The sequence below is a fragment of the Semicossyphus pulcher genome, unplaced genomic scaffold (genome assembly GCF_022749685.1).
Source record: "Semicossyphus pulcher isolate SPU_LCO1_2020_fin unplaced genomic scaffold, fSemPul1.0.p SCAF_15, whole genome shotgun sequence".
Taxonomy (NCBI): Eukaryota; Metazoa; Chordata; class Actinopteri; order Labriformes; family Labridae; genus Semicossyphus; species Semicossyphus pulcher.
In genome coordinates, this window is record NW_027211659.1 from 20,186,593 (window position 1) to 20,200,484 (window position 13,892).

Sequence of the window (13,892 nt, forward strand, 5' to 3'; positions counted from 1 at the left end):
TTCTTAAATTTGATAAAAAAAGGACCAAATACTTGCAACATTTAATGCCAGAAGCAATGAAAAGGCCACCTTTAGCAATTCTATATTAAATCCATCATATTTTCCTCAAAGGCTACATTATCATCAGGATATGCCTCAGACAATAGTTTGGAAGTGCTTCTTACCACAGTATTGCATCTTCTCATCTGATTTATCTTTGCAATGGGCTATTCCATCACAGGTAAGCTGGTAGTTAATGCACTCGCCATTCCCGCACTCAAATTCAGTGTGGATGTTGCAGGAGGAATTTTCTGCTACAGAGGAAGACAATGAGGGTGATGCAATTTCATTATTTCACATCTTAGCTGTGTATATTGAAACATTTTCATTCATTCAGGTAGAGAGGCAACATTTCAATGCATACTGTGTTTTGGTTAACATCTATAAATTTCATTACTGAGTTATATAACCCTTTTATGCTTTAACTTGAGCAAAATTTAACTGTGAAAAAGCTGGCATATTCTGATATTCAATTTCTACCTAAATCTCATTTGATTTATTATGATAATGATTTAATAATAAATTACATTTCCAACTATAAATACCCTCACAGACTTTGTTCAATCTGACTCTCTGATCTGCTTCTTGCAGCTTCACATTTTAGAAATACAGACCCTCTTCCCTTTAGTTTTAAGTGGTGTAGGGCTGTAGGGAAAAGCTTGTTTTTCTCTATCATGACAATGGCTGTCATCATGGCAAAACCTCTCTCGTTATAGCATGTAAGACACTATCAGAATGCTTTTGTCTTCAGAGGTAACAGTGACAACCTATGCTCTTGACTTTGCTTTCAGTTGTCTCCATGTACTAAAGATGTTCATCATATATATTGTTGTTTCATTTTCCTGAGCAGCAGCATCTCTGACTTGTGGAATCATTAAAAACGTATTGCTTAGCAAAGGGGAAGCAGCAGCAACTGTTTCAAAGATATCAATGGTTCACGTAAACAGCACAAATAGGATCGTGTTGACACAAGCCAGGTTACACTATGAATATAAATGCAGACAATGGACCCTTTAAAATAACTAATCCATAAAGAGTGCTATTACAATCAATAACTGGTACTAAGAATGTTCAAGGGTTAGCATTTGTTGACAAAGTATAATTCAATTTAAAGCGCCACATGACTTACACACACATCTGTTGTCATCTAACAGCACACGCTCTCCGCGGCAAGTGCAATTGACCCTCCCATACGGGGTCAGGAGACAAAGGTCACCGCAGCCTCCATTCATGTGCCGGCATGGGGACAACTCACCTTCAACAACAATCACACAGAACTGATTAGGCAGTCAGAAGCAGTCAAAGGAAAAATCTCTAGGGGCACACTCTCTCTTTTAGATGTCATCAGTCAGTTGGGCAGCATGCCTCATCTACTTCAAAATAAGAAAGGAATATTCAAATTGAGAGTGGTGCGTTCTCTGCTTTCCATATGAAGGATGCTTTTCCTGAACAGTTGGTGAACCTTGCTTTTTCGAATCTGGGCCTTACACCAAACCTCGTCTTTACTGTCAATGTGTGAGACAGTTTATATTGATTTTTTCATATAAATTCGATTGCAGTTGGGAACATTGCACATACATTTTGTTTCAAGTATTCTTAGCATTGTTGTCATTCAATGTATGAATAAAAAACTATTCTGTTTTTAAAGGCCTTGCTTATTCTGACAACTATCCTCCCTGACAGCCAGGTAGGAAATGAATTACAATTCTGTATATTTGTCTTTTGTGGCTGTGGAGCCATGCAAAAAAGCTCTGTGGAAATTATGTATTTCCCTAAATTGCATGACCGAACTACAAACATAACCACTGAAAGACAAGTAAGTGCTTGTCTAGTCCAGAGAACAAAAGAAGAAAAGAAGCTTACAGATACAGTTTGTAGTAGATCAACTGGAAGTGTTCAGAGATGTGTGTCCACTGGAGACCCTTTGCTATTATCTGCCCTCCAGCCATTAGTATTTTATTCATGAGAAGAAGAAAAAAAAAAATGCTTTTCTGTTCAGCAGCTCAGGTGAGCCACTTGTATGAATGTTTTTTACTTTGGATATTCATGACAAGGAAAATGCAATAAGAGGTAAACAATGTGAAGACCAAAAGGATAAACTGGTTAGAATATCCATAAAAGCTGGTGATTGCACATTACATGGTAGGCCTGCGGCTGTGCCCATGCAGGTCATAGAATTTCATTATTTTACTTGACGACATAAACTAGAAAAAGCGAGGCACTCGCCTTTTGAGTCCAACCACTGGGACACACTTAAGCCCACTTGCCTTTGTCCTACTTGGAAATTAGACTTTATACAAGACCTTAGAGACTCCTTTATTAATTACCCCAGGAACGTAAGTTTCTAGACACTCTAAATAAGATTGCATTCATTTATCATTTGCACTTTTAGTTTGTAAAGTCTGTATGATGATCTCTATAAACAGGTATATGCATTTGAATGAGGAATCTCTAGGCGAGGGACAATAATTTTTGGTGTTGGAAGCATTCCTGTTTCCATCTGAAGTCTTAGCAGTATTGACCAATTATGCAGGAATGCAAGAAAACACTTCCTGTGGAGTGAAAAGAGACTCACTGCAGAGGCTAAAATGCAACCCTGAAACCCACAGGCTATTGTCTGACAAAGATTTAGTTTTTTATAAATATTTATAAACAGATATCTACATATGATTGTAAATGCACTAGTGGATTTTGTCTGTCCATACCAAATCTATTCTGGCATATAAAATCTCTAGTTGGACTGTTAATAATGACCAGCTCACAAAAAAAGGTCTTAAAACAGATATCCTTAATCACATAATCAGATATCCACTGGCTACACTTGTAGTCGGTTTATATTGGCTGTCGCCCCCAGGCTAAATATTTGTCAGTTGATAGCTGATTTGTTGCAATATTGCTTGTATAATACAACAGTTAGGCAATACCTCCGCCAACGCTGGCTGAAAAAAAATCTTATCCATGCAGAATAACTGACTTTTATATTTATTTGTGACGAGTATATCCTAATCAAACTTGTTTTGTTTATTTATTTATAGCTACTGATTGTAAAGCCCTTAATCTAACATTCAGTGTAATGTAAAAACTACTTTACTCACTTTTTTCTAAAATGTACAATGACTCATCTTAACAAATAAAGCCTTTTGTTGTTTCTTTTTTTAATTAATTGCATTTTTTTTTTAGGAATTCAGTGCAATACATTTATTGAACCAAATATAGCTTCAGTGCTTTCTTAAGGGATAAAGCCAAAAAATGTAAAGCCAGAGGGTGAAAAATTGTATGCAGGCATTAAAAAACAAACTAAGAAAGGTGCAGGCAAAATGTAAGAGTAAAGCAAATAAACATCCTCGTTTTGTTTTAGTTAAAAGGACTTACAGCAACATATATATTGTAGTTGATTGTCCTTAACTCCAGCTAAATATGCACATGTATTAACTGCTGCCCATGAGCAATGGATACCCAGGCACTTGCAAACACATAATGCAAAATATTTGCAGACACAACACTGCATCCAATGTTCATTAAACTAAGCTTATCTCCAGGTGTTTAAATACTCACAGTTGTTTGTGTCCCTGGCCACAGCTATAATTCCCATTGGTTGATGGGGAATATCTGCCCGAAGTACCTTGGTGTCACCGCCTGTGTACTTGTTGGATCGCAGCACAGACCTGCGGGCCCAGTCTGACCAGTAGATGTAATCTGCGTAGATGGCCAGCCCATAGAAGTTTCCAGGTCCTGATTTTACTATGACCTAAGAATTGCAGAGCAAAGCATTCTTTCTATCAAAAGTACTGCTTTGTACCATGCTTTTTAGATTTAAGGCTTGCACATTCACAGAATTCTGAGTGCAACGCTTGGAAGAAATGTGGAGAATAATGTTTCGCACAATTAATCAACACATCATCCCCCCATCCCCCACCCAGATGACTGCTTAACCCAGATGTTGGGAGAGTAAATGACAGTGTCATTGGCAGGGAGGCAGGAATCCATCAGATATCTCCTTGTGGAATTCTCCAGGCTTGCGGGCTAGGGGGGGATCAGAGTCTCCAGCAGCTCTGTACTCTCAGCAATTAAATGGGACAGGCTTGTAAGCAGCATCACATTAGCCCTGTGCCATACTGGGATTAATAGGACAGGTGTTGATTAAAGGAGCCCAGCGTGTGGAAGCAACAACTGGCCATCAGACGAGTGAGAGACGGTGACAAAGACATGGTGAGGGAAAGATGGAACAGCAGATGGGAATGGAACATATTGATAGGAAATTACATTTGGAAGACATTAGGCGAACATGCAGCAAGACATTACTTTTGTACCCAACCAGTGTTTTCGATAAATGAGAACATATTTAATCCAATTTTATCACTCTCTAACTATTTAATGCTTAAATAAGGTATTTAAACTGCCATGTTAACATTCTCAAAACTGACGGCATCAATGAGCCTCTGTTTTACATGGCCACATAAAAATGTCTTGAGAATGCACTGCTGGTATTGAACTCAGATGACACTAACCATTCCCAGACAACTCTCAATTTATATTCCTTCTCTTCATGGTTAAAAGGGCATCTTTCCCCACTGAGCATGCTGACATCTTCCCTTATAATGCACTCTGCTGCCCTTTGTGAAGCTCTGCCTTCATTAACAACATAGGTCTCCACTCTTCAAAATGGCACAGGGGAGTGAGCTATGCCACAGCTCTTGTTCTTTTCTGTCACCAACTACACTGTCAGAATGTAATGACACTGCTGCAGTGAAGAGGGATGGTTTAGGACCTTGCACACAATTTGACTGTCAGCAGCCTGTTTGAATACATTATCATCACACATCTTTCCAAAATATAAGGGCTAGTAGGGAACTACTTACCCTGCTATTAGGTTTAGGAGACTATTATCACCCATTTATTTCTGTGGGCCAATAATGGAGCCCAGCATGCACAGACGGCCTGTGTTATCATGAAGGAAAATAGAGTTATAATTTTTTCCAGCTTCAACAAATGGTCTTCCATTACTTAAATTCTCAGTCAAAATTATAATATTTTTAGATATCTTCTTGATCTATATTACGTTTGATAACATTTATAATAAGAAAAGTGCACTTGTATAGTTTTCATACATCAAATGCAAAGGTTATTTTGTTCATTTTAACAGAGATCCTTTCAGGTCTTAATATGGTTGCTATGGTTGTTTCTATAGATGAAAAATGCAGTATAACAGAAGTCTGTGATATAGTCACAAAATTGTATCTATTGATTTGCATACCTGGACACAAATTTTCATTTGACATGAATAGGAAAATCTTTTGTGCCTAAATCATGTTTTCTTCTTTCAGTTTAAGTGGTAGATCAGTTGACCTGCCACAAGGAAGTAGGCCACTTTTCTCATTCTTACTGCTTTTATTTAAAGGTATAATCTCAAACTTTTTCATTAAATAAATTTTAAAAAGTGTCCTTAATAACAGAACAACACAAAGGTTAATTTTATGGCCATTCCATTATTTCATTACTATTTTATTTTGTCCTTGTTTTGTTATTTTCTGGGCATTTCTGCCTTAATTCCATGGGGAAAGCCGAAGACAGATAAAAAGCAAGAGATGCAGGGCCCTTAGGCTCCTGCAGTTAGCCTTTTCTATATGGGGCACATGCACCAGGTAAGCTGCCTTTGTCTGTTGTATTTAAAAGCAAAAAGTGGCGTCATCCCACATGAGCCTCATTGACTGTTGCTCTGGAGATTTACCATTCATGTTTCCCTTTGTTCAGCCTTGGTTGTAGTTTTGTGTTTTACATCGTATCTATTTTTTGGTGCAAGAACATGAGAGCAATTGAAAAAAAAAAAGCAGATAATTGTATCTGTATTCATACTTAGTAAAGCGGATACTGATTTTATTTGCCAGTTATATCATACAAAGAAAGTTTTACTGAGAAGGAGTCTTAAGCTTCTATTCCCACAGTTTCTTGTATTTTTTGGATCCTTTTTCTTGTTTTTTTTTACAACCACAGTTTAGTTAACTGCTGAATATGACAACCAGCTAGCTCTATTTAATTTACACATTTTAATTGGATTGGAAAATCTGCACCCAGAGCAGTCTCACAGCAAAGCCTTCATTAGCAAGACTAGAGTGCAGCAAGGGCAGGTGGGGACCCAAAGGTGAAGGCTTCCTGAGCCTTGTGACCCGGCTCAGCAAACATATGGGTAACTAATTGAGACAGGCCAAGGTGCTGAGCTGCAGCGGTCATGTCAAGCCAAAATTGAAATCCATAGCAAAAAAGGCCATCTTGTACTGTAATCTCTTACACACAGGGGATAATGAAAATATACATTTAGTTGGGTGGTAATGTATTATGCATGCGACTTTTCGTGGACAAAATGAGAACAGCCCTCAGTGAGCTTCTCTTTTTCAGCAGGGAGTTACTTGTGTGATTAAGGAAATCATCTGTATCATCAGAGATGAAATATCCTAAAAATCATCAAGTGGTATTTCAGATCCTATTCGCTGTATTAAGGATCATGTTCCAGGAGCTCAATAGGGATGGGAGATTAAATAGAAGATAGAAAAAAAGGTTTAATTTCAGAAAAGGGTCATTAATTCGACATTCTGCCCCTGAATATGTTGCTTGTTTCTCAGATATTTTGCAATGAAACATCTGCACAATGTGAGACAAATGTGGAAAACAGACTCTTAATACAATAGGGTGTGCTTAATTACCAGGAATTTCAGAGGGTATTCTACAAAACAAATTCGAATTAAATAAAATATGACACATGACATAAATAAAAAAAGGATTGTGAAAAAAGCAAAAATGATTTATATTGCTTCAAATTGGGCAGCCATGATCAATACATTTTACAAGGGGCGGCATTAATTTCATACTCACATATCTGCTGGAACCATCATAGTCACATCTCTCAATTTTGCCAAGGCTCCCATCTGAAAAGTAGAGCTTCTCTGCTTTGTGGTCAATAGTCAGTCCATTGGGCGTCAGGATATCAGAGCTGATGATAATCCTCATGTTCTTGCCTGCTAAGCTGGATCTCATGATGCTGGGTCTCTGCTCATTCCAGTTGGTCCAAAACATCATGCTGAAATGTGAGAGGATAATCAAACCAACGATTGTAATTCTGGTGTTCACACAATTCTTTTTCTCAGCAGCATGGAAATAGCAAGTGGCATTTCTTATTGTAGAGATAAGAGACTGTACGCCTCATCAAAACACAGGCTACTTCACCGATGTACCAAATTTACATAGACACCTCAGCAAGAGCTACAAACAAATATGTGTAGTTATTTATATATCAGGAAGCAGTATTGATAACTTTTTTTCTAAAAGATGGTCAACAAGGGAACTCCCTACCATGTAGGCTAAAATAACAGTAAAACACATAAATATTTGTCTTCACTGAATTAAATTCCGGGATTAATGTTGATTCAGTTGGCCCAGTCAGTTATCAATTTAATTCTATTGAAGCCAAGACCTCTATGGCCAGTCATCTGCTTCACCATTTTGCACTGATGATGTTCATAACTGATGAAGTGTAGCTTGGTTTCAATATGATTAAATGAATAAACACCAAGGGTTGTAAAACAGAAGTCATGTCATCATATTTCCCACTGTAAGGGCCTTTAAGAATTTGAGAATCATAGATCACAGCGAAGCACTTCATAAATTAATGATTTATATCTAGATGTTAATAAGTTTGCAAGATGCAAGCAAACTGAGGAAATAAAGAGGTGGATATGCTTCATATTTTATGAAAACCCTTTTCAGCTACTGGCCTTGTACTTTGTGTTATGACGAAGTTATGGAAGTCCACTCTTGTGTGATAAAAAGGTTTCCGGTCAGAAGTCACAACCAGGGACCGCAAATGAGTCACTTGAGTTTGAATTCTAATTATCACTGTTTCTGGAGTGGTATGGATATAGTGCCAAATGGCCAACCAAGGATATAATCTGAGGTCAAGAAATTAATTTAGTAACTATAAAAAGAAGAACAAGATACTCACTCTTTTCAGACTGTTCACAGTAACACTCTTATATTCATGAATATGTAAGTGTTAAATCCAAACTGGATGTGACAGGAATACTGAAGTGTTATTTTTTTGAAAACACTTTTCCCTGTAAAATCCCTGTACTGTTTTTAAACCGGCAAATAAATCATACTGTTAAATTATGTATTCAAAAAGCTATGGGTGCAGCTAAGAGCAGATCATAACACTTACACCTGAAGTGTTAAAATGCTCACCAAAACACAACCTAGCTCGAGATATCTGAAATTATAGTTCTGGGAAGCATAGAGCAAAAAAGCCTTGGCACTGAATGGATGCTTTGCAAAGCCACCAACATGACTGTCCAAAAGCAATGACTTTGTCTTGTGGTGACACAAAAATAATCTAGTTGATCTAATTTTGTAAGTTGTCTCTTATTTCAACAAACAAAAACATATTGGAATTAGAATTTGCTGTTATAATTACATATATGGTAAGCAATACACATAAGGGCTTTATGTAGCTATTAAACTGTTAGATACAAATAAGAGAATATATAGGAATAAATAAAAAAAGGTAACCGGAAATGTGCTACCTTTTTATTAAATAACTTATTAAAATAAGCAAAAATGACTCAATATGATAATGGAAGTGTTTTACTCAAGGCAAAAGGAAGGCTTAAAAGCAAGCACAGCACACACTTAAAAGCCTGAATTGATGTTGCTATTCTCAGACCCAGAGGGAGACAGTTCCATTATTCTGCATTTTAGTTGCAGGAAACAGTAGACAATCTGTGAATGTGACAGCTTTCTGTTCCTGGGGCAGGACAACAATAATATATTCGATGACTACATTTATAGACAGGTACAAAAATCTTAAAAAGTCTTAAAAAAGTGGAGCAGTAATGTTTTTTTGTTTTCCGTCTAACCTCTAGTGGCAACCCTTTTATAGTGGGTTTAATTCATCTAAATACTTTCTGGGAAGAATGCATTGCAGTAGTCACATCTACTTGTAACAGAGTGTGCTCAAGCTTCTCTATTTATTAAGGAAAGAGAAAAAGACAGATTTATAATGTTCTTTAAATGACTAAATGGACGATTAAATATAACCCCAGGTTTAGGTTTATAATGATGTAGATCAAAAGACATATAGTGTTTAGTCTCATCAGCATATAAAAGTAGAGCAATTATGAGGCTGAGGATAATAAATAAATTTGGAAAAAAATAAGATCAGCTGAACATATGATCATCATTTTCATAATGTTGACTAAGAGTATCAAAGGCTAATCTTAGTTTAGAAAATGTTTGACTGAACGATATAATAACGTAGAAAGACAGAGGGAAAGACATAAAAGACAAAGCAGAGCTACTGACTTTTGGCACTCATCCAGAGCTAGGACATGTGGATGGTCTTCCTCCGAGAGAGTGACCATAGCCTGCCTGCTGAAGGCACCAACTCTTTTCTGGTCCAGGGTTTGCCTGGTGATGGTGGAAGTAGTGGAGCTGGTCCAGTACAAGGTGTCCCAGGCCCGGTGGTAGGCCAGGCCCTCCACTGAACCCACATCTGAACCAACAGAGACATAAGCACTATGCTCAAGTTCCGACCTAGTAAACTCATTCAGACATTCCACAGAAGCACCTTTTAAAGAAAACACTACCAAACAAACCATTATCTTATACATTTTTTTAGGGGAGAACATAGTGACATTCTGTGTTTGGGTATTCAAATTGATCCACATTTTAAAAATTTGACTGCTTGTACCAGATGACAGGCTCCAATTGTGTTGGAATATGGATTGTGTTTCCTTGGTGATTGACAGGGAAATAACTTCAAGCCTCACTACACAGAACAGACAGCTATTTGTTGATGCAATGGTCAGGGACTGAATATGTTTTCATTGAAAACCAATTTCCTAAACACCAAATATGAAAAGACCTTTGCAGCCTCTCTGGATGGTGCAGAGTGTGACAGACAGGGAGGGAACCTCTATAGAGAGAGACGTTATCACACAGATAGAAAGCTTGGCCAATTCCATGCGTGATTTTTACTGTAGATTGTTTTTTTGGCATACATTTCCAAAATAACCTATTGAATATGACCTCCAGTGCTTAAGTATTCACAAGCAAAATAGAAGGCTAGTATAACCATAGTGATACAGTGTTGTTGATTTGTCATGTGCGCATGTCATATTCCTTGAAGCCACTGACTGGGGGATTGTTTCCGTTGTATTATGGGAGTGGCATATTAAAGGAAACAAACACAAACATAAAAACTGTATAGACTGTTGCAATAAAAAAATGTGACCGCCATGCAAGAAGAAAAAGCACTTTTCTTAGAAACAAATAAATACAATTTGTACAATTTCCTACATAAATGGTCTTTTGGGTAAAATAGAAATCTTCAAAATGTCCCTAAAAATCAAATACAGGAAGCTATTATAACACTGCAGCAAAGAAAAACTATATTTCTAAACCTGACACAGCCTATGTATTAAAATTCAAAGAAGCTACACTAAAAGTCACTGGACCTTAAACTGTGACAGAACACAATCTGACAACAAGATATGGAACTGGGAGTTGCCAGGGCTTTAAAAAAGATTATGCTTGTTCATTTGTTATTCGCAAAGATGTTTATTGTTTGACAAAAGAAGAGATCATCTTTCGTAGTAGAAATATACTTAGAAAGGCCAAAGAAGCGCCTTCTCCTTTCTTCTTAACTAAATGAGTGCAACACATGAATAACACTGAGACAATTCAAAAGAAAATAACACTGCCTTAGAATTCACAAAAGATCTGTGTCCAGCATTTGGCAGATATCTTGGGCCTAATATCATCATTTTTTGTAACTCATGTGGTCTTTCAGACAATTTCTTCCGCCAATGCAGCTGCTAATTTGTCTTAATGGTGAACATGTGGACAATGATAGAGAACTTGGCTGCATCCCTTTATCTAAAACCTCATAAACCATGCTTTAGAATATTTAACACACTACCTGAGTCAGCCGATCACTAATTAATAGTTTGCAATAAAAGCCGTCTGGCAGCTTGGAGTTCCTCACAATTTTTTGGCGGGGCGAGGGAGTAATTAATGGGGGACATGGAGTTTAATTAGGGAAATATGGATGATTAACATCTTCACCTTTCCTCAATGACGGGATGCAGGTATAAACTTTTACAGTGAAATAGCAGAGAGTCTTGCTTTTCTATACAGTGCAGGGTTTAAAGATATCTGAAGGTGTTTTTTTTTTCTCAATAAAAGCAGTTTGAACCAGGTGGAAATGCTGCTCTTACTCAACACAAAATAAGCTAATTGGAAACAAAAGAGGTCAAGGCTTCCTGAAGTAGTTGTATGCAATGCGGCATACAAATAAACAATTTGTGTCCTAATTGTTTTTTTAAAAACCTACAAGGGCATGTTTTATGAATTGTACTGAAATTAATAATTCGCACCACTTTGATTTCGCATTTCACAAGTGCCAAAGTGTGAAGGACACTTCCAAATACAGACAGATGGTTCTTAATAACGCTTGTTCGTTTTCGCGAAGATAAATAAATAAGCAGAAAGCTCCAACAGCAGGGGTGTGAGAGATGGATTGGGGGTGGGGGGTGGTAGTGGATCAGTAACACTCTGCTAGTTTCCCAGTGTGAGAAGGGGGTGAGAAGGTGCTGAGCTCTGCTCCCAGCTGAAACTTCACAGAATGGCAGAGGATGCTAGCCGAGCAGAACACAAGCTTTTGCTGTTCATCTGACGCCAGTCATGCTTATCAAGACAGGACTGACTGAGACTTAGTGAAGGAATAAAGAGGGATTGGTCCCATCATTCAATCTGTGACAGTCAGTAAGCAGAAAGCTTTCAAACACAGGTATCATAGCCTCTCTGATTTAGTATTACATGGTCTTCTCAGAGGAGTAATGGCAGTTAAAAACTGAGGAGTGAAAGAGGATATTAGTATGACCAAGAAAATACAAATAACACTATGTGCATATTGTGTTCTTAACAAGGTAGCCCAACATGATTTAAAGTGGAATAAAAAACCTCATCTACATCATTCTGGTAATGAGAACAGCACATCAAAACAGCAGCAGTTTTAGTCATCAGTCAGTGTCTATCCTGGACCTGCTCAGCCATAGTGCCAATGTGCTCTATAGAACCATGTTCGCAGCACTCACATCCCAGTACACAATCAATGTGGTCACACATGAGTAAGAAGTAAACAGACTCTTGAGCTTAAAAATATGCTTTGGTTAGCTGATACATGTGTAAGGAACAAGTGAAGCGTGAGCCGTTCCGTGTCTATTTAAACAGCTGTATTGATTAAAATTGAAGGATTCCTTTTCCATGGGACGCATGAAAGACGGATGACTTTAATCACAGCTGAAACATACAAACTAATCTTGTACAACAATGTGGCAACCCATATTCTATTGCAACAATGATACAATACCTGTGCAGTCAAGCCCTGCCACTATGGCCAGTGCTACTCATACGCTAGCATTTATGAAGCTCTTGACATTGGCATAAGAAATGTATATGAGTGTTTGTGTGTGGTGGGGATGTTGGCAGCCTTTTCTCATTAAATAACAAGATATCATTGTAAAAACACTGAGAATGTAAAATATACTTACTCTCTGCAATAATAGATCTTCCTGTCCAGTCATCGTTAATCATCTGGATGTTTCCAAAATGGACGTCGCTAAAAAAGATGCGGTTGGTCCCTGCTGCCTTCTGGCTATAGTCAAATGCCAGGGCTATGACGCTCTTGAAAAAAGCAGGATTTTCAAAAGGCTGGACAGGTGAGTTAAGGTCATTCTCATCTGAAAGATGGATGCTTTTAAGTATGGTCCTCTCAGAGTAGAGTAAATAACCTTCATAGCGCTCACAGCCAAAGCCGTCCTCTGCCAAGCGTCCATGGGCACAGGAGCAAGTTCTGCGACCACTGCCCAGGTGGAAGCACAGCTGCTGGCAGCCTCCATTGCTCCTGGCACAGGGGTTTGTGCCTTAAAAACCCAAAACATGTTCAATTACTGCTTTGCCTCAGGTTCTGCCCCGATACAATCATGTTCAAATTGAAAGTGACTATACCATTATTTATTTGTATGCAATAACCAAAAAGCATTTGAAAAAGAGCATTTTATTAAAGCTTTCCAAACTATAGGCAAGGACTACAACAAAAAGGTCCTTGTGTGAATATATAGCACTTTAAAGTTGAAACCTCTACCTTTTTCTCTGCCTCTGTTGAACACTGTAACATCCTTCAAATTAACCCCAAGACCACTTCTCATGGTCACAGCCTCGCTGGTGTCAGTTTTGAAGCCACGTCGGATTGAACCATTGGAGTGAGCCCTGAAGTACACCAGGAGAGAGCGGGGAAAAAATAGGTGGCAAAAGTTTCAGAGAAAAAAAAGCATCCAGTATTTTGACTTTTCATTGAGGCAGGTTAATGATAAAGTTAAATAGATGTTAAGACAATATATTTTTATGGCATTAATAAATCAAAGACTGCAGTCATCTAGTCCTAACTTAGATTCAAGATGTTAGAGATAAAACAGATTAATGGTAACAGATTTTTCTTAAAAAGATTTTCAAGACATACATGTCACGTTAAACCATGCACAAGAGACAGGTATATAACTACATAAAGCTACCAGCTTCATGAAATAAATAAAGCTTGATTCAATTTAACTGTGTGTCTGATTTTGAAGGAAGGTGAGGAAGGATTTCCCTTGCTGATAACACAGATTTCTGCCTTGGGAATAAACAATAAATAGGCGTTGACCCTCACTGAGGAACAGCTGTTCTTAATATTTTCTTATGAGACTTTTGAAGGCAAGGGTTATGATGAGGTTATGATTACAGGCTTTGCAGACTGGTGCATGTGT

At 37.8% G+C, this 13,892-nt stretch overlaps 1 protein-coding gene across 1 annotated transcript in view; it reads right to left on the reverse strand.

Annotated features, from left to right (window-relative positions):
• lrp1bb (low density lipoprotein receptor-related protein 1Bb) overlaps window positions 1-13,892 on the reverse strand; it is a 274,477-nt gene that overhangs the window by 68,271 nt on the left and 192,314 nt on the right. Inside the window, exons 40-46 of the mRNA XM_069662704.1 lie at window positions 13,232-13,356; window positions 12,639-13,010; window positions 9,388-9,577; window positions 6,907-7,111; window positions 3,595-3,787; window positions 1,169-1,294; window positions 165-293 (exon numbers count right to left, since the gene is read on the reverse strand). Of these exons, the coding sequence (XP_069518805.1) occupies window positions 165-293; window positions 1,169-1,294; window positions 3,595-3,787; window positions 6,907-7,111; window positions 9,388-9,577; window positions 12,639-13,010; window positions 13,232-13,356 (1,340 nt within the window). The remainder of the gene's footprint in view (window positions 1-164; window positions 294-1,168; window positions 1,295-3,594; window positions 3,788-6,906; window positions 7,112-9,387; window positions 9,578-12,638; window positions 13,011-13,231; window positions 13,357-13,892) is intronic.